This window comes from Habropoda laboriosa, unplaced genomic scaffold (assembly GCF_001263275.1).
Source record: "Habropoda laboriosa isolate 0110345459 unplaced genomic scaffold, ASM126327v1 scaffold801, whole genome shotgun sequence".
NCBI lineage: Eukaryota > Metazoa > Arthropoda > Insecta > Hymenoptera > Apidae > Habropoda > Habropoda laboriosa.
The window spans coordinates 248,049-269,063 of record NW_017101026.1 but is presented as its reverse complement, the minus strand read 5'-3'; the positions used below and the strand labels follow the sequence as shown (position 1 = coordinate 269,063).

General features: G+C 36.6%; 6 protein-coding genes across 6 annotated transcripts in view; 4 read left to right on the top strand and 2 right to left on the bottom strand.

The window, feature by feature from the left end:
* Positions 1-7,631: 7,631 nt before the first annotated feature.
* LOC108577870 (protein PTCD3 homolog, mitochondrial) lies at positions 7,632-10,484 on the top strand. The gene is made up of 10 exons (XM_017941087.1): positions 7,632-7,731; positions 7,903-8,011; positions 8,090-8,287; positions 8,376-8,626; positions 8,703-8,811; positions 8,892-9,228; positions 9,296-9,498; positions 9,576-9,908; positions 9,993-10,232; positions 10,317-10,484. Exons 1-10 carry the CDS (start codon positions 7,700-7,702, stop codon positions 10,482-10,484), a joined length of 1,980 nt encoding a protein of 659 aa, XP_017796576.1. The 5' UTR covers positions 7,632-7,699.
* A 456-nt stretch (positions 10,485-10,940) lies between these two features.
* On the top strand, positions 10,941-13,418 carry LOC108577965. The gene is made up of 4 exons (XM_017941205.1): positions 10,941-11,495; positions 11,663-11,996; positions 12,673-12,878; positions 12,986-13,418. Exons 1-4 carry the CDS (start codon positions 10,975-10,977, stop codon positions 13,206-13,208), a joined length of 1,284 nt encoding a protein of 427 aa, XP_017796694.1. The 5' UTR covers positions 10,941-10,974; the 3' UTR covers positions 13,209-13,418.
* On the bottom strand, positions 12,798-17,311 carry LOC108577963 (SWI/SNF complex subunit SMARCC2). The gene is made up of 7 exons (XM_017941202.1): positions 17,195-17,311; positions 16,685-16,804; positions 16,476-16,589; positions 14,466-16,416; positions 14,047-14,357; positions 13,563-13,938; positions 12,798-12,876 (listed from the first exon to the last, which is right to left on the bottom strand). The coding sequence occupies exons 1-6, from the start codon at positions 17,309-17,311 to the stop codon at positions 13,570-13,572; spliced, it is 2,982 nt and encodes a 993-aa protein (XP_017796691.1). The 3' UTR covers positions 12,798-12,876; positions 13,563-13,569.
* A 440-nt stretch (positions 17,312-17,751) lies between these two features.
* On the top strand, positions 17,752-18,333 carry LOC108577968. Its single transcript, XM_017941208.1, has 2 exons — positions 17,752-17,822; positions 17,906-18,333. Exon 2 carries the CDS (start codon positions 17,911-17,913, stop codon positions 18,331-18,333), a length of 423 nt encoding a protein of 140 aa, XP_017796697.1. The 5' UTR covers positions 17,752-17,822; positions 17,906-17,910.
* Positions 18,334-18,342: 9 nt separating this feature from the next.
* On the top strand, positions 18,343-19,959 carry LOC108577966 (methyltransferase-like protein 25). The gene is made up of 4 exons (XM_017941206.1): positions 18,343-18,958; positions 19,055-19,406; positions 19,484-19,581; positions 19,657-19,959. Exons 1-4 carry the CDS (start codon positions 18,392-18,394, stop codon positions 19,888-19,890), a joined length of 1,251 nt encoding a protein of 416 aa, XP_017796695.1. The 5' UTR covers positions 18,343-18,391; the 3' UTR covers positions 19,891-19,959.
* Position 19,960: 1 nt separating this feature from the next.
* Positions 19,961-21,015, bottom strand: part of LOC108577967 (cell division cycle-associated protein 7-like) — a 1,619-nt gene continuing 564 nt past the window's right edge. Inside the window, exons 2-3 of the mRNA XM_017941207.1 lie at positions 20,328-21,015; positions 19,961-20,224 (exon numbers count right to left, since the gene is read on the bottom strand). The exon at positions 20,328-21,015 is cut by the window's right edge and continues 6 nt beyond it. Coding sequence (XP_017796696.1) covers positions 20,073-20,224; positions 20,328-21,015 — 840 coding nt within the window. The 3' untranslated portion in view covers positions 19,961-20,072. The remainder of the gene's footprint in view (positions 20,225-20,327) is intronic.

Below are 21,015 nucleotides of genomic sequence, written 5' to 3'. Positions count from 1 at the left end.
GGTAATTTGCATTCATATTATATTAATTACAGATTATAATTTTCCGAAATACCCACCTTTCATTACAAACTCATCGTAAAAGTGTGAATATAAAAGAAAAGTTGATAGAAATAGTAAAGCGTTATACTTGCGGTGTATTACTTGTTCATTAAATCGTAGTTAATCATTACATTGTTTCTATTTGTCAGTGAAGCGAAAAATAGCACAAACAGGCGCACCCAGAAACATTATGTATGTTGAACTTCCGGTTGCTGCAGACGACATAAAGTACATATTCGTATACACGAACACGTTTGAATTCGACCACGGATTCACTTCCTCGACGCGAACAAAGATCTTTTGAAACCCGTCCCAAAGTGTAACGTCACTTGGAACGACCGTTTGTTAACACATAGTACACTGCACATACCTACAACCAGGTATACATCTTTTTTGCTTAATGTAAATTCGGCTGATATAATTTTGTTCATCCTTATGGTACGAATACGATTAATATCGTTACTTAATACTATATGTACGTACATGAGAGTTTTCTAGTAGGTAGTAGATAAGATTTGAAATGGTGGAAAACTGATTGATTTACGTTTTATACACTAACCAACACATATCTAGCTAACGTGCATATGAAAATCATACCTCTTTCCTTCTATGTATTATCATCTACTCTATCGGCACGTATACGTATATATGTATGTACATATATACCTGTGCGTAATGGTGAAATTTTAGGAATAGCTTGGAACTACGCGTAGAACAGGTGGTCTGAAAAGCAGCAGTGTTACATCGTGGTTAAAATTTAAGCAAGGGATTCAACGCTTGCCATCTGGGCCCTACAGTGTGAAGCACATGCGGCCGCACATCGATGCCATTCTCTGGCATGTGTCGATCTATGTATGCATACTACTTGGAGACTTTTCTTACCTCGATAAGATAACGAAGACAATACGATAGGAAAAAGGGGTTCTAGCGAGCAACTAGGGTTTCACGATTTCGTTCTAGTATTTGCGTTCACTATAATAATTTCACCATATACATATGTATTCCATTATAAAGTGGAAAAAACGAAAGGATATCAGGTTGAGTGTATGTACGTACTATGTATGTATGTACACTGCGAAATGAAGCGTAAAGAAACGTTGGAAAATGTTGTATTAATATTAAGACGAGAGAGAAGAAAAAGCATGAGTTTCGAGAGAAATGTATACGAAGCAGGGTTTGCTATCGCGTTAGTTTGCTTCAACGAGAGCAGGTATGCAAAGGGACAAAAGGCCTGAACTTAAAATCCCGTGGGGGGTGTTCATACAGAATGACGAAGAGAGGAAAAGAAAAAGAAACGAACGCGGAACAAGGCGAGCAGATGGAAAAATCCGTGGGTAGTAGAGAGGAAATGGTGAATTTTCTAAGAAGCATAGCCGTCGTAAACGTACGGTGGAAATTCTGTGAACAATGAGAACAAAGAAAATTTTCGGGTACCACGGCGGTGGTATACCTACATACCGGCTGTGGCAAGCTGCATCGTACGCAGCTACTCACCGTAGAAAACCCTGCTGCTCGCGTAAGCCCTGTATAGGTATTATAAACTAGGTGTACAAGGTTTTCGAAATCAGGCAACCATCGTATACGCTATAAACACGAGTAGACCCTCTCTCCGTCTCTCTCTCATTTTCTCCTTCTCTCACGAATTGTAAATCCTCGGTCTGAACGGTATTAAAGGGAGGATGACGGTCCGTCAACCCCCAATACAACGAGAAGACACGTTTACTAGAAGGATATATACACATACATATGTGTATATGTACATTGAAAACGGGATTCGAATGCTGCGATGTCGCAGTTCTAGGGGTGAGAAAAAAGAAACCAACTGAAATGAAGGAAGGACGGCGCTAAGTAGGGGATGGGGAGTGAGGAGCGACGACGAAGAGAGGGGCGAATGTTCGGACAAAAATAAAGAAGGGAAAAAGGAAAGGACTAACAAAAAAAGGATGGAACAACACGGTAGAAATAAGGAGAACAGAGGAGTACCGTATGCGTTCGACTCGTGTACATCTATATAGAGTGTATAGTACCGACGTAGGAATAAGGATATGTAAGCGCGCGTGCCCGCGCAACCGACAGCAGATGCGCTCGTAGCAGCAGCTGTCCTCCTACAAGTGGTTCTCAATCATTCTCTCTTTTCAATTTTCTTTCTCCCTTAACGTATCAACACGCGTGTTAACGTCAGCCAAAGAATAACAGTCAGTTTTGTAACATCTTGTTCGAAAAATAACAGGAATTACTCGTTTGCTCGTAGTAAACAGTTGTGTATCCATCCAATCATATTACAGTTCATACAAAATCACAGCTTTTGCACAGCGAATCTGCATACAATCACAAATGACAAATGTCTCGATGGATGAAGAAAAACCAAGTACATATCTATGTATCTATCGAACGATCTCACCAACTTGTCGAGAAATGAACAAATTCGACGGTTGACCTTTGTCCCTAGATCGTCGTTATCTTTACGAGAATCACGATTTATATACCTATGTACATATGTATGTATTTAACTAAGAGGGTAAATTCAAGTTCGTGGTACTAACGTTAAGGAAATTATCGAATACATATACACATAGAAAAAGTATCGAATCGTACGCACCCGTTGTCAATGTTGGCAAATTCGTCGTAACGTTCCGCGCTTCAAACTGTAATGAGTTTTCGTTTTCAAAACGAATATGCAGCAAGACGCTGGCGCGCGATTCACCTAACCAAGTATATGTATGTAAGTTATAATAGATTTTTAGCATGTGCCAAACGACATAACTATGAAATGATATTACTAAAACGAGTTTAAAATGTACCACTGCACAAATTGTAATAGCCTCACTATTGTAAGATTCGACTGACCCTTTTTTCTCTCCCATGGGATATATCTACCTGACAAAGAGACGCAGAAGAACAAGAAGAACGGTATACGTCATACGCCTTGACAGGCGGAGCAAAATTCAGGACAGCTGATACAATTTTGGCGGGCTTTACCGGTAGATCTGCACACCGCAGAGCGGGTGCAAGAAGAACGAAGAAAGAACACAAGGGTGGAGAAAGAAAGGACAAGTACTCGAATGAAAAGCAGAAGCAGATGGGTAGGAAGAAAAAGAGAAGGGGAGACGGAAGGGAAGAGAAAGGGAGAAAGAAAAAGAGACAGAGAACAAGAGAGGAGAAAAGGGGAGGAAGTTGAAAGAATCGAAGGTAGAGGTTGATGAAGAAAGACAGAGAATAAAAAGAGATCGCGAAAGGGACGAAAAAGAAAAGGAGGGAGGCTTCGAAGTTGGTTGTTGCTGGTGTTCCTGCTTCGTTGCTGTTAAATAAGAATAAGCCCCCACCATCGGCCCTAAGGGGCACCTATATAGCTGGAGGCTTTCATGTACTTGGGACCCAAAAGGAATAAAGAGAGGAGACACCTGGTCACGGGCAGCAGTTTGTCGAGGACTCTCTGAGCGGAATGTTATCGCGTCTTTCACGCTTCTCGTCGGTGGTACTCTTGTCGGATATCATCTTCTTCTCGAGAAGCCCAACGACGGACGAAACGACGATAGTTTTCAAAGTTCGTCACGTTACAGTCGCTATAGTCGTTGATATCACCGTTGTCGTCGTGGTCGTGGTCGTGATCGTGATCGTTGTTGCCGTCGCGTCGTAAAACGTATCGTGACACACACATGCATACATACGTATATACACACAGAATATCTTGTCGATAGTGTTGTGCAGTGAATTAGAGAGATTCGGATCGCTTGGTTTCCTGCGATTTTACGGTGTTTACATTGCACTTTCCAACTAAATAGGTGAAACATACACAGGATGGGATGGGACGGGCCGGGACGGGACGGGCGTGACGCTGCGAGGGGTAAGGAAGACGGAGAGGGACAGAGAGAAGAGAACCGTGGCGCGATATTGGCAACGGGCGAAAGACGTCATTCGCTTTGATTTGGGGGTTAGGGTGTATACCGGTAAACGTGCTTTCGTTAAAACGTGTACTTACGAATGCTACAATCTGTTTCTGCAAGACCAAGGAATCGCGTTCGTTTCTACTTTTGATATCGTGTTTGAAAACGTGATCGTAAACCGGAGAAACCGTCCGTTGAAAATTGTAACTGCCGAAAACTGTTTGATTGAATGTGCGTCGTAGCTATGTGCGTGAAAGTTAATCGGGAAAATTGTACAGAGTTCGATTAAATATTTCTTAAGAATCATAAAGTGTCGCTTTCTTCGAATATTGCTTAATGTTACAATTACGCAGTACGTTACTTCAGTCGCACCGGCACAATTCGTGTACGAATAATAGTGGATTTGTCCCCTCGTGTATGAAATGATATTAGCACACGACTCATCATAGTTTGATGTACATACATATGTATATTTAATTATATATATAATTACGATATGTTTAATGATATAATAGCTTAGAATGTTCTATATGATCGAGAAAAGCTTTGTTTATTGTGCGCATTCATTTACCTTGAATTATAATTAATCACTATTATTAGCTTAAACGAATAAAATTCTCTTTGATTTGGAAAATGAATGATCTAAAGACCGTTTCGAAGAGACTTTGTGCAAAAATTACCCACCCATTCACGGGATAGGAAAGAGGATGCACGTGTTCTTCACGCGAACGAGAAACGACGCATATTTTCGTCTGATGGAATTCTTGTAAACTCGGAAAATCAAGACAATTCGTGCATTTTGCAAGTAAACAACGAATAACATCCTTTCGTGTTTTTCAAAATTCCATTGTCCGAGCGATTGTTTTAACGAATATGATTTAAGTCCGTACAAGAAGACCCATTGACTTGCTGCATCGAAGATAGGCCGAGATTTGTGACAATGTTTCGTGGTGATATAATCCTTCAATATTGCACTTGTCCCGGCCTATCGGAATGCATTATAATTTCATGTTAGAAGAAAAAAGGCGAGTGGCAACAGACGTAGTACGAGGATTGAGCATCATTGGAAAACAAACAAAGAACTAGAAGAGGACGCTGTCCAATTATTTTAGCCGAATTCGTCGAGGATGCCGGCAGGTTGGGATGTGGGCATTATTTGTTGCAAGGTTAGATCAAATTGCACTCGTCCCGGCCTGCTGGATCTATTCGACCTATCATCTGTTACATTTTCAAATTTCATCAAAAATACCCTTCATTTGTCGAAAACTTTTTACTTATATATAACACCATGCACTTTTTGTTCATACGGTATTACATATATTATTTATTCATTGGTATATATTCGTATTCGTTTCGTTTCGAAATAAACGAAAAAAAAAAAGGAAACAGAAAGGTTATGTATATTAAGAGTATTAAGTCTAAGGGATATTTACGTGTGAAACTTTATATTCTTTATACTTGAAATATATATATTTTTTATTTAAAAACAATGTGGAATAATAAAGTGCTGCATTTTAGAAGAAACAAATGTTAGTTAACCTTTTTCCGTATTAAATAAAACCATCCAAATCACTTTGTGTGCTTGATGACAAGTGTCAAACATTTTTTGTTATTCGTAAAATTTCTATAGAACAAATCTTTCTTTTTATTTTTTTTAAGCAACGTGTATTTCTATTGTACAAACAGTTCATGTTAGATATTTCGCTTGATTAATTTCATATTACCATTCATTGATTATCATTGGGCAATTTAAAAATTGCCAAACCTATTCAAACATTTCCTTTAGGAACTAATTTTTCAATCATCCGCGTTGTACTCGTAACTGAAAAAAAAAAAAACAAAGTCCCATTCTTCTTTCTTTTGTTAGTTTTGCGAAAAGTTTTTTAAAGTTACTGTTTCGATGTCGATAACAGCGGAACAGAAGAGAGTGATCGACATTAACGATAGAGAGCATCTCGACGTTTCTTTGTTCGGCCTTCAACAGCGCAATATGACCATAAAACGCGCATTGTTGCTGGAAGGTTCACGGTGAAATGCTATTTGATTCGTTTCTGTCACGGTAAAGGGCAAGGAAAAAGGGAAAATTGATTGAAAAGGAAAGAATAGAAAAATGAGGAGACGAGGGGGGTTAAGTTACGTTCGATCGAATAAGAAAACACAATAAAAGTGGTCGAATCGGCGGGACGCGGCACGGTAGCGTTCTTCTCGCTGGTCGGTGGAACAGGAATTTTTTCATATTCTTCAAGTAGAAGACGTGGTGCAAGCATCCCCTTTTAAGAGTCCCACGGTTTGAAATAAAACACCTGGCTTCTTCCCTATGTAACCGCTATATAGTGTACGTACGTGCACGTACATGCAACCACATGTTGGCTCGTTTACGCGCACGCATATTCTCACGGCAGAGGGAACTGCTTCTCTCCGCGGACTGGTTCTGGCTTCCTTATAAACTTTATTCAATTCTTTGTAATATGCCAAAGGGTACACTTCATACGCGCACGCATACACGCACACACACACACACAAACAGGCGAGCGTGTATATATATATATAACTGTATATGTATACATGCGTATATCATTCATATGCTAAACAATAAATGCGCTGAAAGAAACGAATCTCTATCTTGTAGATACAACTCTGTGCAGCTGCCATATTCATCTACTTTATGTGTATTGTATTTCAGCCGAATGGAAAAGAACTTTTCGATTTTAAAACCAGAGACGACCGATGCGCCGAAACATTTTACACAGAGGGCTTGAACATGTTTTCTTTTCTTACCACCATATCAAACATTATGAACTCAATCTTTACATTTATTTACTACCAATTACACTTTCTTTTCGTTATAATTCAAAGTCTTAATTTTATGTATACATAATTTACATTACTATCTATTATAAGAAATTTATCCAATTATAATATATGTATGTTAGTATGTATATCTTTATTATCTACTTAAATATCTATACATAAATGTATATGCATCTATCGTTTTTATCAAAGTTTGTAAAATTTTCTTCGCGAAAGTCATATTCTTTGTGAAATGTTTTACATTTGTAAAGTTCGATATCAATGTTTGGCGCATTTTTGACAAACAACTACCTGACTAATTTGATCGAGGAAAATTTCAAATTAAAAGTTTTAACGCTTCAGAACAGACACGCACAGTTAATTTTGAAATTTCTTTCTCAAGAAAGTAACAAGAATCACTACACTCTCTAATAAGTCCTGTTACTATTGTCCTATTTCCATACTTTTCTGTAGCTCATTCGTTATGTTCACTTTCTATTTTCTTTTAATTTCTATTACTTCTATTCCGTAATACTGTATAACATAAACAATAAAATCCAAGTATGTATAACGAAACATCAAAACTGTATAATTTTATTCTGCAATGCATAATTTATTGTTATCGTTGTTCACAGTGCAGAAAGAAGTTTACGGAGTTGTGAAAATCTTTTTATGTCGCTCTTATTTATAATCTTTCTTTATACTTTTTGTGATACTTTGTGCACAGGAAAAAAGTAAAGCCTGTACATAGGCAACCGAACAGATGTTCAAGTAGAAACGACAAAAGCGTTTAGGCTGACTGTACGTGATTCATTACGTATGCTTTTTCTCTAACAATTTGTTTTCACGCAAGAAAACAGTGTACATACATATGTAGAATCGCAGATTATGTATTCGTGTAAACCGCTGTGGATTTTTTAGCGACATTTTAAATATTACTCAAAATAATAAGATTTTATTTTATAAACGACAGTTAAGAAAGATCTATGATGAATCACTTGAAATCTATTTCACAGAGGTTAGTAGTGTATAATACGATAATTTCGATTACTTAATTTGCTAAAATATTCGAAAGGTATTATTTTTTCAACAAAGTTAATCATAATGTTTCCCTTCTTTTCTTTTAATATCCGATCACTTACAAGTATATCACAAACTGTAGTTATCAAAAGAACTATTTGTTTTGTAGGAATTCATGGTGCCAATTGAAACGTTTACAATCTTCATTGTCGTCAGTGTCGAATTCTAAGATCCAAATACCAGCTAGGGTAGAACGTGGACCAACAGATATCTTAAATGTGGATATATTAATTTATTATTTCAAAAGATCTTTTTATTCATTCATTTACTTAAACTGCTTATTATTTTTTTAAAAGGCTCTTAATAGAACAGTACCAAGTGATCCAATAAAAATTGATTATGTGTATCATGATGATCCTTTTTTACTTCCAACCAAGAAACAGGATTTTCGTAAATATACATTATCATATGAAGCAGGCATAAAAGCTGCGATGTGGATTCATGAAGAACACGGAGATTTATTTCCAAAACATCTCTCAGAACCAGAGATTCAGGTAAATTCACTCTATTGCAGTTGCAATGTGCATATTAAATGTTGAACTTTAAAATGTGATATCAGTAAATCTGTAATGTCTGTTTAAGGCATTTAAATCATTTCCAACATACACTGATGAAAGCCAAGTATCTGAGGAGCTACTTTTGCAAGTCATATCACAATGTAGAATATCTGAAGCTGTTCATATATACAAAGTGTTAAAAAACAAAGTTAGTAATGAAGCAAAGCAATCACTTTTAGAACTATTGTGTTTTCATAACGATCAGACCAGTGGTATGCAGACGAATTTTTATTTTGAACGATTTTATCATAAAATTGCAACTGTGGCTACGTGGAAGTAAGTGATAAAAAGATCAATGCAATGGGGAATATTTCAGTTGTGCTTTACGTTTTCTAATATTTCTATATTTTAGGTATAGTGCAGAGATTGATGAACTGTATGAGTTTTTGCTAAAGCAAGATTCTCTAACAGCAGCAGCAGCTTATAATGCCATGATATGTGGTTTAGTAAAATGTTCAAAAGTATATTGCATTTAACTTCTTTATAAAATAGTACATACAATACATTAATCATATAATGCATTTCCAATTCATACTTTTAGCCAGAGAATGCATGGCAGATATTCAATAAATGCAGCGAAGCAGATGTTCCATTGAATGTTACTTCTTACAATAGTGCATTACTCGCGATTCCAGCTATTATGGGAAAGAAAAATGCATCTAAAATCCAACATGTATATGATATTCTCAGGGTAATGAATAAGAAGGGAGTAAAACCAAATGTTAAGACACTGAATGCCGCTCTTAGAGTGTTTGTTCAACCACCACTAGAAAATTGTAGTAAATATGTAAAAAAAATATTGGTAGAATACAAAAGATTAAACATACAATTTTCATTGGCGACTTATTATTACATTATACTTCCGTTTCACGGAGAAGGTAATTATACTTTATTCATATTATGTTTATTTAAACTGTTCGTTTACAAAAGTATATTTCTTTATAGGTAAAAGTACGCATCAAGATTTTTTATATATTCTAGATACAATAAAAGATGAACATTTTACGATTCAAGATAGCGCAGATATTAAATTTTTTCCTCAAGCTATGAGTTTAGCTTATTTTTACAATGATAGAAGTGCGGGCGACCAGGTACATAAACTCTTACATACTGGTAACAACGATAAATTTCTTGCAACCGAAACAGTGGTACGTTTTGTTTATAAGTTTTATACAAAACGATTCAGCTTATTGCTTCTGCATTTAATTACTTCTTTTCTACATAGCAAACTACTTATTACTCTACGTATATCTTATTGCTATTAGCGACAAGCACAGTTGATCAATTTTTCTATTGGTACACAAAATTTGTTCCGAGTAACCATGTGCCGAACATACGGCTGTTTACAACAATTCTAAATAATTTAGAGCTTCATGTACCAGAAGTTGTAGTGAAATATATACTAAGAATATGGTCAGATCTATATGCTTTTCATCCTAAGGAAATGTCATTAAAAGTTGCTGCAATGCGTTTAATGAATATTGACATTTTACCAGCTGTTTCACCTTTAAGGACAGCTTTTACGAATGCAGCCTTGAGTTGGTGGAAGGATATTAAGGTTGAATGTTCATGCAATTATTACGTTCAAATATATCGAACAAAAAGTATAATAATACAAACATAAAAAACTTTGTACTTGTAGGAAGAAATCGACGAGAAATTACTTTCCAATTCGACAAGAAATTGGACTCCTCCAATTGAAACTAATGTGACAGGCTGTATAGCGAAAATGCTGTTACAGGGTGGCTATTCAGAAGAAACCATAGAAGTTTTGCAATACACCGTTAAAGAATTGCATTTGTTTGTTCCAACAATGAGGGAGAAGCAAGTATTGGAATTATTTGATAGATGTATTTTGGCGGAATGTATCGAAGCGGCTCTCGTATGTACATTTTTACTTCTTATCTCCTTCACTTGTTTCTTTTCTCAAATGAAAAGTCTACATGTGGGATATGTTTTTTTACAGCTTCTTTTGGAATATTCTGTAATTGTGGGATTTCCACATACCGTTAAAATGTGTACAAGATTGCAAACTTTACCAGAACTTACGGATAATGATCGCGATAGATTGATTAATTTAGTGGGAGTGGATGCATTGAATGTGTCGGATACTACATCTAAAGAAATTAATTAGGATGTGGTAAAACATATGTAACATTACATTTGTAATTGCAAATTCTTTTTCATTCTTATTCCTTCAACAATTGTAAACTGTAAACTAGAATGTTATATCGATCTATTTAAGATTAATGAAAGTGTTACTTGCTTCTTTATTATATAAATCGACTTTATATGTACAAGAATTTCAATCAGTTTGTCATTCAAAGAATAGAAATTACATGCGTGATTGGTATGTATTAATGTCCTTGCCCCCCTAGCTAGGGTACTTACGATTAATAAATTAAGTTGTGCGACAGTGGGAGGTACTATTCTCTCGTCACTCAAATACTTATTTCCTGCATCGCATAGCTTAACATCGTAACTCAACCGTTCACTACAAAGGCGCAAGTGTTACGATACCTATCGATACAAAAATCTTATAGTATACGAGCTTCTTGTTTCGATATTTTTCCATTGTATTTATACAAAGTAGTAACTTTTATCGTTACTACGACACTAGGGTGATGGACCAGGAAGGACATGTGTGCCTTACATTGGAATTTGTGCGTGAATTGATAACGAAAGATGAACCTAACGTGGAGATTACAAGTTTAGAAGAAGAACCCGGTTCTGGAAGAGGTGACAATTATACATCTATGTTGTACCGTGTTCAAGCAAAAGGCCGAAAACAAGTAACAAACGATGAATGGATCAATTACGAACGTGCGATCATTTACAAAGTTTTGCCACAATCAAGGGAACGCCGTGAAGCTTTTAAAAGCGAGCTACTCTTTCAAAACGAAGTAGCATTCTACACGCATGTGTGGCCCGCTTTGGATAAATTACAAACAAATGGTAGAAAAGTTTTTAGCGGAGTCGCAAAAATATACGCGGCGCGGATTGATCTTATCGCTATGGAGGATTTGCAAGAAAGAGGTTTTAAAATGGCAGACAGAAGAAAAGGACTACAACTTGATCACTTAAAACGAGTGTTGAAAGCTTTAGCGGGTTTTCACGCGCTCAGCCTAACTCTTAGGGAAACAAGGCAAGTCGAATAATCTCTCTCTCTCTTTATTTCTTCCCTCCCCCTCTCTCTTTATTCTTTTTTTCTTCCCTCCCCTTACTCTACTTACGTTATATTACCAATTACTATGTCTATGTGCATGTGTGCATATTAATATATATATATATATATACATATGCGTACGTAAGGCCGGAGGAATTTGCAAGACTGACAGATCCAAACGGCGGTCAAGGTATACAAGAGGCTCTTTTTCGAACAGAAAATGAGGATTGGTACCGTCAATATTATCACGTCGCTGCGAACAATGCCATCAGAATGGTTTCCGATGGTCTTCCTGCACATATGGAACATAAGAGACATGAAATAATGGAAAAATTGCAAGCTTTTCTCAATGACGATATATTTTTTCGTACCATGACTGAATTAGCATCCACGCAAGGACCTCTCACCGTTTTTTGTCACGGCGATTGTTGGACTAATAATATTTTGTTCAAAGATAACTTGACTAGGCCAAACGAAGAAGTAAGTATTTTGTGTGTGCGTGAGTGTATGTATGTTATATTTGTATTACACGCGTGATAATATTTATTTTCATATGTCGTTTAATTATTAATATTACATATTATATAGGAATCGAGAAAAATATCGAATTAAGAAATAACTTTTTTCAGTATAATTTTATTACATTAATTTATAAGATACTTAGTACATTACGAATTCTTATTTCTTCTTACCATGTACCGTATGGAAGTACTATTTTAGTAGTGATAAAGCAAAAATACTTGTACTTGGTAAAAATGGATATTTCACAAAACTAAAAATTAGTGAAATTCAACTACCGACGTAGTTTTACTTGATTCTCAAGCATCATACATACTTTATTGTGTAAATAAATTATATCTTTTCATTATCGAAGAAGTCGGGAACTTTATAAATTCTATTCCTATACACGGATACAACATTTTTGTTTCTTTTATTAAAATTTATTAAAAGAAGAAAAGAAAAAACAGACACAAGTAGAGTGTAAAAATATTTATCTTAGTTTTCTACTTCGTTCACGAAGTAAAAGTAATACGAATATGAATGTCAATGTTGAGTGGATTTCGATTGATTATGTCAGTCCAGTGAATACAAATCAGAAATATTACAATTTCATCGGATTAAACCTTAACTTACGCTTAACGCTATGACTTTACAGGTTGTCTATTTAATTGATTTTCAACTATCTCGAGTTGGCTCTCTTGCTCTTGATCTTGCGAATCTGTTGTATTGTTGCGCAACCGGAGAAATTAGACGAGCGCACATGACTCAACTTCTTCAGCATTATCATTTCCATCTGATGTCTTCGTTACATACGCTTAATCCAAAACAGCCACCAAAAGATCCATCTGTCATGTGGGAGCTGTAAGTAACGCGTTACATGTACTTTTTCTTCGTAAAAAGAATAACGCGCAACGAATTCTCTCTTGTTTATTTCTAATTTCTATACTGTATATTCATCGTGTGTGCAGATTGAACGAAGAGATGCGTCGTTGCAGTCGATTCGGCGCAGGCCTCGCATTGGATATCTTGCCAATTAGTACGTGCGAAAGCGACGAGGCTCCAGATTTATACGAGAGGTCGGAAACAACCAAGGAGAAACAAATCGCACGAGCACCACCGCGTGGAGGTGCCGAATGCGCACGACTTATGACTGATTTAGTTTTGGAACTTATCCACAATCATGCTTTATAGGTTCAATTAGAACGAATCACTTTACAAATATTTTTCTCACCATGCAACCAAGTAAATCCCAATCTCATGCATACGGATATACGCATGCATAAGACGATTCAACAACTGTTCTATAAATTTCAATCAGATTTGGCATTTGTACGATACAAAATGACGCGTAACCGATGGATAAAGAAAATTCGTAAAAAGTGTCGTGTCTAATTACATTAAGTGACAACAAATAAAGAATGAAAAGAAAAATTATTCAACATGTTAAAAAAACGTCATTATCCTGGAACGTTAACACTTCTCCAACCAATAATCTATTATACGTGATGTGTATTATATATAGTATATAAATGAATGGTGACTTACGAAAAAATTATGCCTGTTGCGGAGGCGTGTGCGATGGTGGTTGCTGGGTTGGTGCTTGCGGACTCGGTGGCTGCTGTTGTTGCTGTTGTTGGGCAGTAGGTTGCCAGGCAGGATGTTGATTTTGTTGTTGCTGCTGTTGTTCTTGAGCCAACCGCTGATGCGCCTGTTGTCTAGCTCTGAATTCTGCAGCTTTTAATTGTTCCAAATGGAATTGTTGCCTTTCAGTGATGAGTTGTTGTCGCTGATACTCAAGACCTTCACGTTCCCGTTCCATTGTCGTTTCTAATTCTTCGAAATGACGTAATTTAATTTCCAATTTCTTCATTTGTGTCTCAACGAGGGCAGCCGCAGACTGAAGTTGAGCATCTCGCACAACCTAGTTCCACGTAAAAGAAACGAAACAAACAAAACCAAAACGAACGATAATGTAAGAATATTTCAGAAAGGAAATGATGAAACACCAATTGAAAAATATCATGTATACCTTGTCCTTCTTTTCTTTCGCTTCCATAGTTTCAGCATCAACGGCTGATTTTGCATCTTCTTCCGCCTCTTTTAATTCGTCTTCTTTTTTGGTTATATCCAATTGGTTTTGGTCAACATCGGACTCCTTAGGTTTCTCTTGTTCCTCTTTCTTCGTTTCTATAGAAGCCGGTGTTGCTGGATGTGGAGATGTCGCGACTGTGCTTGGTACATTTCCAGTCGTTGAAGGTGCTGTTGTATCATCTGGAGGTTCAGGTGGTCCTGTGCCAGCTATACCTGACTGCGCTAATCCAGCAGCTGGATCAAATTTGCCTGAATGATTGAAATAATTATATGATGAAAATGCTATTACTCGAAGTGTAGATATTCCTTGTTGTAAAAAGAAACAAAGAGAGAGAGAGAAAAAGAGGGACCAATTACCATCAGAATTGGCACTAGCTTGTACATTCCTCAAGTGTTGATCTAATAAAGCGGCTGGTACTTGGTCCTTGATAGCTGCAAATTCTTCCATAGCAGCTTTCGCGGCACTAGCGGCGACTCTAGGATCAACGACAGAAGCCAAAAATGCTACGGTACTCATCACTGGATTACCAGCTTTCGAAAATGGTACTGGTTGATAAGCTAATGGTCCTAAACCTTCTGGTCCACCTTCCTCTAAATACGGATCTTCTATTGGTAGCCTTAAGAAGTGCAAGATACATTCGTCTTGTGTCCTCGAGCCAACGTGTTCGCAAACTTTATTCCAATCATCCTTGTGTAATTCCAGTCCCTCTAATAATAAAAGCGTCTCTTGTTCTGTCCAATCGCGAGTAGCACCGGCAGCTTGTTTGTTCTTCAATACCGCTGGTTTCCTCGAATACTGATCGATTTTTAATCCAAAGTTTGCCATCGCACCGGCCGACGCTTTTTCCTCTGTTCCTGCTATTACGCTCGATTTTTTTTCTAAATCCAGCAAAGTTTTCGCTGCTGAGGGTTGCGGTGTCTTCGGAGGGTTTGGATTAACCGGAGCCAAACCCGAAGGTGTATCCGACAGTACATGGAAATGCGATGTCGGAGGAGGTCCCATAGGTGTTGGTCTAGATTCAGCGTCTACTTGGTAATTAATAAGACCCCATTGTTCCAAAAATGCGTGTACACGCATGATCGCGCATACATCGCCTGCCAAGTTACGTCTACAAGCGGTCGACGTGATGTATTCCGTAGGGTTTAATCTGTACGTGTCGATCATAAAATTTCTATATGCGAGATAAATTTCAGGCGTTTTAGACTTATTTTTACCATTAAAGAATTCGGATAAAGCCCTCTTTTCGATAGTGTGAATCGAATTATAATCAAACCAAGCAGAATAACTAGGAACCACTATATGATGCGTTTGTTCGGTAACGTTGTCTTCCGGTTCATCTCCTTTATTCCCTTCTCCTCTTTCTTTGCTCGTATCTCGTTCTTCTCTGTCTTGGGTGCTTTGAGAACTTCCTTTGTCACCTTCCATCGGTTCATCCAAGTCTGCCATATTACCAGATTTAAGCGGCTGAAGCTCGTTGTCTTGTTTTTTACTGCCCGTTGTTGTTAAAGCGGTCCCACTTGTTGAAACATTACCCTGTCCTGTAACCGGCGGATTCGTAGGTGTAGCAACTACTTCTACGATTCGAGGTTCCGCCGGAGGATCTTCCATTCCCTGAGTGAGATCGTCTTCCTCCTCTCCACCACCGCGTGTTTTTTTTGGAGTCGCAAGGGACGACGAAGAAGAAGTACTTTGAACACTTGACGGTGCTCTTGCACTTTTACGCTTGCCTTGTTTCGGCGATGGACTAGGAGACCGTTTTCTTTTTGGTTTTTTCGCAGAAGGTGGAGGATGAGACGGTTGAGCCATTAAGTCTTCTACCGAAAGCCTGTATTTATGTATCTTCTTTTGACCGTTCTCATCCATTTCATAGTCTTCTTCGTTCATCCATTCGTTATATTGATCCAAATCTAATGCCCACGTTGCCGATACTTTGTACAGCGACTTCATATTTGCACTTGTAAGTGTGCCTTCCGGAAAGTCCCAAGGAAGGTCTAACGTAGTCCAAGAGTCATAACTATCTGGGAAATAATACCAATGAAGAAGAACGGATCTTTCTCGCCTCATGCATGGCCGTGCATATTCTTCTTCCATGGGATCTACGGGTGGGTAAATTATGTGCGTTGCGTCCGCTTCGTTTTCAGCAACAGTTCCTTGATGTCGACGAACTGCTTCTTTTACTTTTCCAGCGGTTGATTTGTCTACATCGGGCCTCACGTATACACTCGGTATAATCATACATCTATTCTGTACTAAAGCACGTTCAGCTGCCATTAACATTTCCACCGTGCGATCCATACGAGATCCTGACTAGAAAAAAACATTGGTTTACATATTGGAGCAAAATTACTTTTATAATATCTGCTCACCTTTCCAACAGGAAAATCAAATCTACGCCATCCTTGTTCTTGTTTAAAACGATAAGCAGTAGCAAGAATATGACATAAACCACCTCCTGGTTTAAAATCTAGGAAACATTTCATCTAAAAGTTTCATAAACCATTCGGTCAGCTTTCACAATTATTAATAATAAAATTAGAAAATAATGCCTATCTACAATTAATCAACAAATACGTACAGGAAGCCTTGTCATTGGTGGTTTCGTAACATTTTTGCCTAAATTATCTTCCTGAAATTGCAGTAATTGTACTATCAAAGTAGCTAAGCTCTTATTAGTAGGAGGATCCGTTTGAACATACTGCAAAATACAATGCGATAAAAGTATATCCAAAAAAATTTAAATGGCACGACGATGCATTTGCAATTATTTTCCTTTTATGCACAGTGAACAGAAAGATTACATTGCATGGTTTACCGAGTAAAATACTCGCGCGTAATAAATGATACGAAGTTAATAGGTAAAAGACATTAAAGCAATATTTACAGAGGAAAGGAATGTACCAAACTGTAAATCTATATATGATATAATTTACTACTGTTTACATTAACCCTGAAATAAAATGTTCGAACAGTAGAGGAATTGTTAAATACGTAGGTGAGATTAATTAGTGTCGAAGAATGCTGTTAATATAAAGATAAATTATGGAGCAGTTTGCCGTAAATTTTGACGCCGGGCTTTTCGATGTACCTTTTTGCAGTTTTTCAAGAGCCACTGTTTAACTCCATCGAGTTGTGTAAGAATTTCTTGGGACTCAAAAAATTTCGTGTTGGGTCCACCGTCTTTTTTTGGTCCTAACGCGAGCATCTTTTAGGAAATATTAACTTGAAAAATTGTTGGATACGCTACAGGAAAGAACGCCGCGTTTATTGCAAACATGACACGCCTCTGAAGTTGGTTAGAATCATGTTATTCCTATGAAAGAATATTTCGATATACATTTGACAATTTCTCTTTGTTCAATGAAAAAGTTCTATACCGCTGAAATCCATAATATGTCTGAATAAAATGTTGAGAAAATATTTCTGTTTTCTATATGTATTTATAACCTTAATTGATAATATTTACTGTTATTCATGAACGAAGCATATAGTGACTTTAACGATTGGCAAACATGTTCAAGTAACATTTGAAACATGGTGACTCGAACTATTCGGTATTTTCCAAGTGTACGATTTCATAGCATTGTTTGGATTGGATTATTCATCACATCAAGTATTTACGTATGTTTTCCCAATAAAATATAACGTAAAAGAAGAATAGAAGAAAGCTTGTTCGATACTGCTACAATCCAATTTGATTTGTCAATATGTGGAAGGTAGATTTGATCATAAAATGAATGAAAGGAAAAAGAACGTTTTGTTAATACTCTTAGTTTTCATTATTCTTATGTATTTTCAGAGCATATGTTAATTATGTCCGATAAAGAAGATACAGATATAAATAAAAAATTCGAAGATTTATTGTTCGTGGAAGAAAGTGCTAAGCACGTAGGTTACGAAGAAGGTTACGAAGAAGGCATTATTGCGAAACAACAGTGGGTAGACGGATTTCATCTTGGCCATCATAGAGCTAGTTTGTTAGCTGCACAATTGGGATATTACTGTGGTATTTTGGAACAGTACTTGAGTACCAACAAATGTAATTCAGAGAAAGGAGTTTGTATAGCAAAGGAACTTATCGAACAATTAAATAATTTTCCTAGATACAACGACACAACAATAGACATACTCAAGACTGTAGATGATATCAAATTTAAGTATGCCAAATTTTGTTCATTAACAAAAATATGTTCATCGTACCCTGAAATGGATAAACTTGATTTTTAATTAGACAAGGATAACATATTATGCTTGATGAATATGAAAGTTGATAAATAGTAGAATTATGTACGATAAACACTTTGATGAAATTATACAGTTTATCCATGCCTACGAGGAATTAATAAACTGTCATATAGTTGATTTTATTACTGAAAATTTATGGGTGACATGTTTGCCAGAAGTTTTAAGAACAGAACTGGAGGAAAATGAGCTAAATTGTGTTTATTGGACAGAAAGTGACAGCCATCCTACGTTAAATAATTTGATAAATCTGGTAAAATCTTTATCTCTGCAATCGTGTTCTATAGAAATAAACTCTAAGGATTTTGCAAATACATTAGCAAGTGTTGGTGACTGGAGCAAATGCACATGTAAAAGTATCAAAAGAGAATTTATGAATTCAAAGAAATTACACGAAGTTGAATCTCTTGGAAACATTATTGGAAGAATTGCTGCAACAAGAAATAATTTAGTAATAGATGCTGGTGCTGGGAAGGCATATCTATCAACGTTTTTAGCAGAAAATCATAAGGTTCCTGTTCTCGCGATAGATTCTTCGCAAACATGTAGCAATGGAGCAATTTGTAAGCAGAAAAAATTCCAGAAGAGAATGAGACATACTCAGAGTTTGGTACTAACAATATCGAAGCATGAGCTAAATAAATTTGTACAGTAAAGTTGTAATATTGGAATACATAAACTATGGATGAACGATATTTTGTTTTAGGTATGTTATGTAGTTGAGGAAATAAAGGACAGTACCGATTACGTGAGCATGATAAAAGAAAATTTTTGCGATTGGAATATAGATAAAAATGTTCTATTAACCGGGTTACATACTTGTGGTTCTCTTACTCATTCTGTTATTAGAGCATTCTTAGCTACAAAAGATATTAATATTTTGTGTATCGTGCCGTGTTGTTATCATTTGACAAACGAAACGTTTAATAAACAAGTCAGTTTTTCTAAAAATGCTAGAATGTTAGCTCAGCAATCTGTAGAAAGAAGTAGAAGAAATAAATTTGTATCCTCGTCGTTATTCTACAGGGCAATTTTACAAGTGGTGTTACACTCTTTGGGTATATCAGAAATTTTTCCTCTAATATGGCTTTTTTTACATACTTGCATACAGTACAGATTGTTTCTTTTTTAATAGGTATTTACAATGCTAGAGTAGGTCGCGGAGGACCTTTACACGATTTTCCAAGTTACGCCGAATGGGCATTTTCAAGAATTGGGATAGAATTGGAAAAGGTAGAACGAGAAGACTAATCTAAATATAAGTATTTACATTTATCAGATTTTTGTCGAAAAAATTCGTTTCTTCAGATACCATCACGGGAAAAGTTGTCGAACACGTTCCAATTTTATGCGCATCTAAAGGAAAAATTTTATATATTTCAAATGGTGAGAGTACAAGTGGGTCTTGTACTAGAAGCAGCTATTATGTTGGATAGAATACTATTTTTGCAAAGGAGTAATCAGTGTTCGAAACTTGCGATATTGCGTTTATTCGATCCTATGTTATCTCCAAGGCGTTACGGTATTATCGCAGTAAAATAATAGAGGAGAACATTTCGACGAACGAAGCTAACGAGTTGATAGAAAAAAAAAAATGCATTTATTACGTTGGCCTTCTCATACACAGTATGATCATTTTAAATATTGTACTTGTTAATAAAAAGATTTTCATCAACAGTGAATTCTTTGAATTTCATTGTCCTATAATATTTCTAGCAATGGAATTACGTATCATCCATTTCGGTAGATCGGAGGTAATCCATAACAGACGAATATCCTTCTTCTTGCACAGTGGGGGCTAAAATTCCAGTAGGGCGTAATCCACTTCTTGTTCTGCATATGCTACAATTGCACAAACCGCGGCAAGGTGGACAATTTAAAAAAAAAAAAAAAAAAAAAAAAAAAAAAAGAAGAATTAATCGGAAATACTTGCAGCAACTAGGTAAAAGCTACGTATGTAAATAAAAAAGTGAAGCATACAGGATCCTTTAACGCTTGAACGGCATTTTCACCGTATCTTCCTCTTAAGCAAGGCCCGCAAAATTGTCCTCTAACTCCGATGCACTCTCCCGAGCGACATACCGTTTTCGTGTCTATGGTTTTTTGCCTACATTGATGACAGCTGGTCCCGTTAATTTTACAATATTCCTTCGAAGTACTTTTTTCCGCAACATTGTTTAGTATTTCATCTGTGATTTCATCGACGGACGGTATGCTATCTGGATCGTACGGAGCTTTGTTTATTTTGTAATATCTCTTTTTCGATGCATCATCGTCATACGAATCGTCATTATCGTACTGCACTTCCTCCTCTTGGTCCACATCGCAGACTCCCATTTTCATTAGATCGATCGATCGTTGAACAGGTTTTGCCCAGGGGAAGAGAACTAACAGTTTCGACTTACCACTTTTCGGCTCGTCTAAATTTTCCTCATCTTCCTCATTTTCGGAAATATTCTCGTGATTTATACTCCGATTCTTCGATCTACTCCTGGTGTTGTATTTCTTACGGAACTCGAGTTTCACGTGTTTAAATTCACGATTGTCAGCAGGATTGGCAATAGTTCTACGTCTTTTCCTCGGCGGTTCATTCTCCAAATTCTCCGTACTTTTGTACTTTTCTTCTGTTTCCTTTATTTCGTTCTTCTTCTTTTTCAAATCGTGAAA

Excerpts from the sequence above, each read along its gene's own strand:
- LOC108577968 (XM_017941208.1), top strand. The coding sequence starts at position 17,911 with ATGTTAATTATGTCCGATAAAGAAGATACAGATATAAATAAAAAATTC.
- LOC108577963 (XM_017941202.1), bottom strand. The coding sequence starts at position 17,311 with ATGCTCGCGTTAGGACCAAAAAAAGACGGTGGACCCAACACGAAATTT. Across the intron at positions 16,590-16,684 it reads CACCAATGACAAGGCTTCCT|ATGAAATGTTTCCTAGATTT; the intron begins GTACGTATTTGT and ends TGAAACTTTTAG. Across the intron at positions 13,939-14,046 it reads CGAAAGAAAAGAAGGACAAG|GTTGTGCGAGATGCTCAACT; the intron begins GTATACATGATA and ends ACGTGGAACTAG.
- LOC108577966 (XM_017941206.1), top strand. The coding sequence starts at position 18,392 with ATGTACGATAAACACTTTGATGAAATTATACAGTTTATCCATGCCTAC. Across the intron at positions 18,959-19,054 it reads TGAGACATACTCAGAGTTTG|GTATGTTATGTAGTTGAGGA; the intron begins GTACTAACAATA and ends ATTTTGTTTTAG. Across the intron at positions 19,407-19,483 it reads AGTGGTGTTACACTCTTTGG|GTATTTACAATGCTAGAGTA; the intron begins GTATATCAGAAA and ends CTTTTTTAATAG.
- LOC108577965 (XM_017941205.1), top strand. The coding sequence starts at position 10,975 with ATGGACCAGGAAGGACATGTGTGCCTTACATTGGAATTTGTGCGTGAA. Across the intron at positions 11,997-12,672 it reads TGACTAGGCCAAACGAAGAA|GTTGTCTATTTAATTGATTT; the intron begins GTAAGTATTTTG and ends ATGACTTTACAG. Across the intron at positions 12,879-12,985 it reads CCATCTGTCATGTGGGAGCT|ATTGAACGAAGAGATGCGTC; the intron begins GTAAGTAACGCG and ends TCGTGTGTGCAG.
- LOC108577870 (XM_017941087.1), top strand. The coding sequence starts at position 7,700 with ATGATGAATCACTTGAAATCTATTTCACAGAG. Across the intron at positions 7,732-7,902 it reads TTGAAATCTATTTCACAGAG|GAATTCATGGTGCCAATTGA; the intron begins GTTAGTAGTGTA and ends TTTGTTTTGTAG. Across the intron at positions 8,012-8,089 it reads GACCAACAGATATCTTAAAT|GCTCTTAATAGAACAGTACC; the intron begins GTGGATATATTA and ends TTTTTTTAAAAG.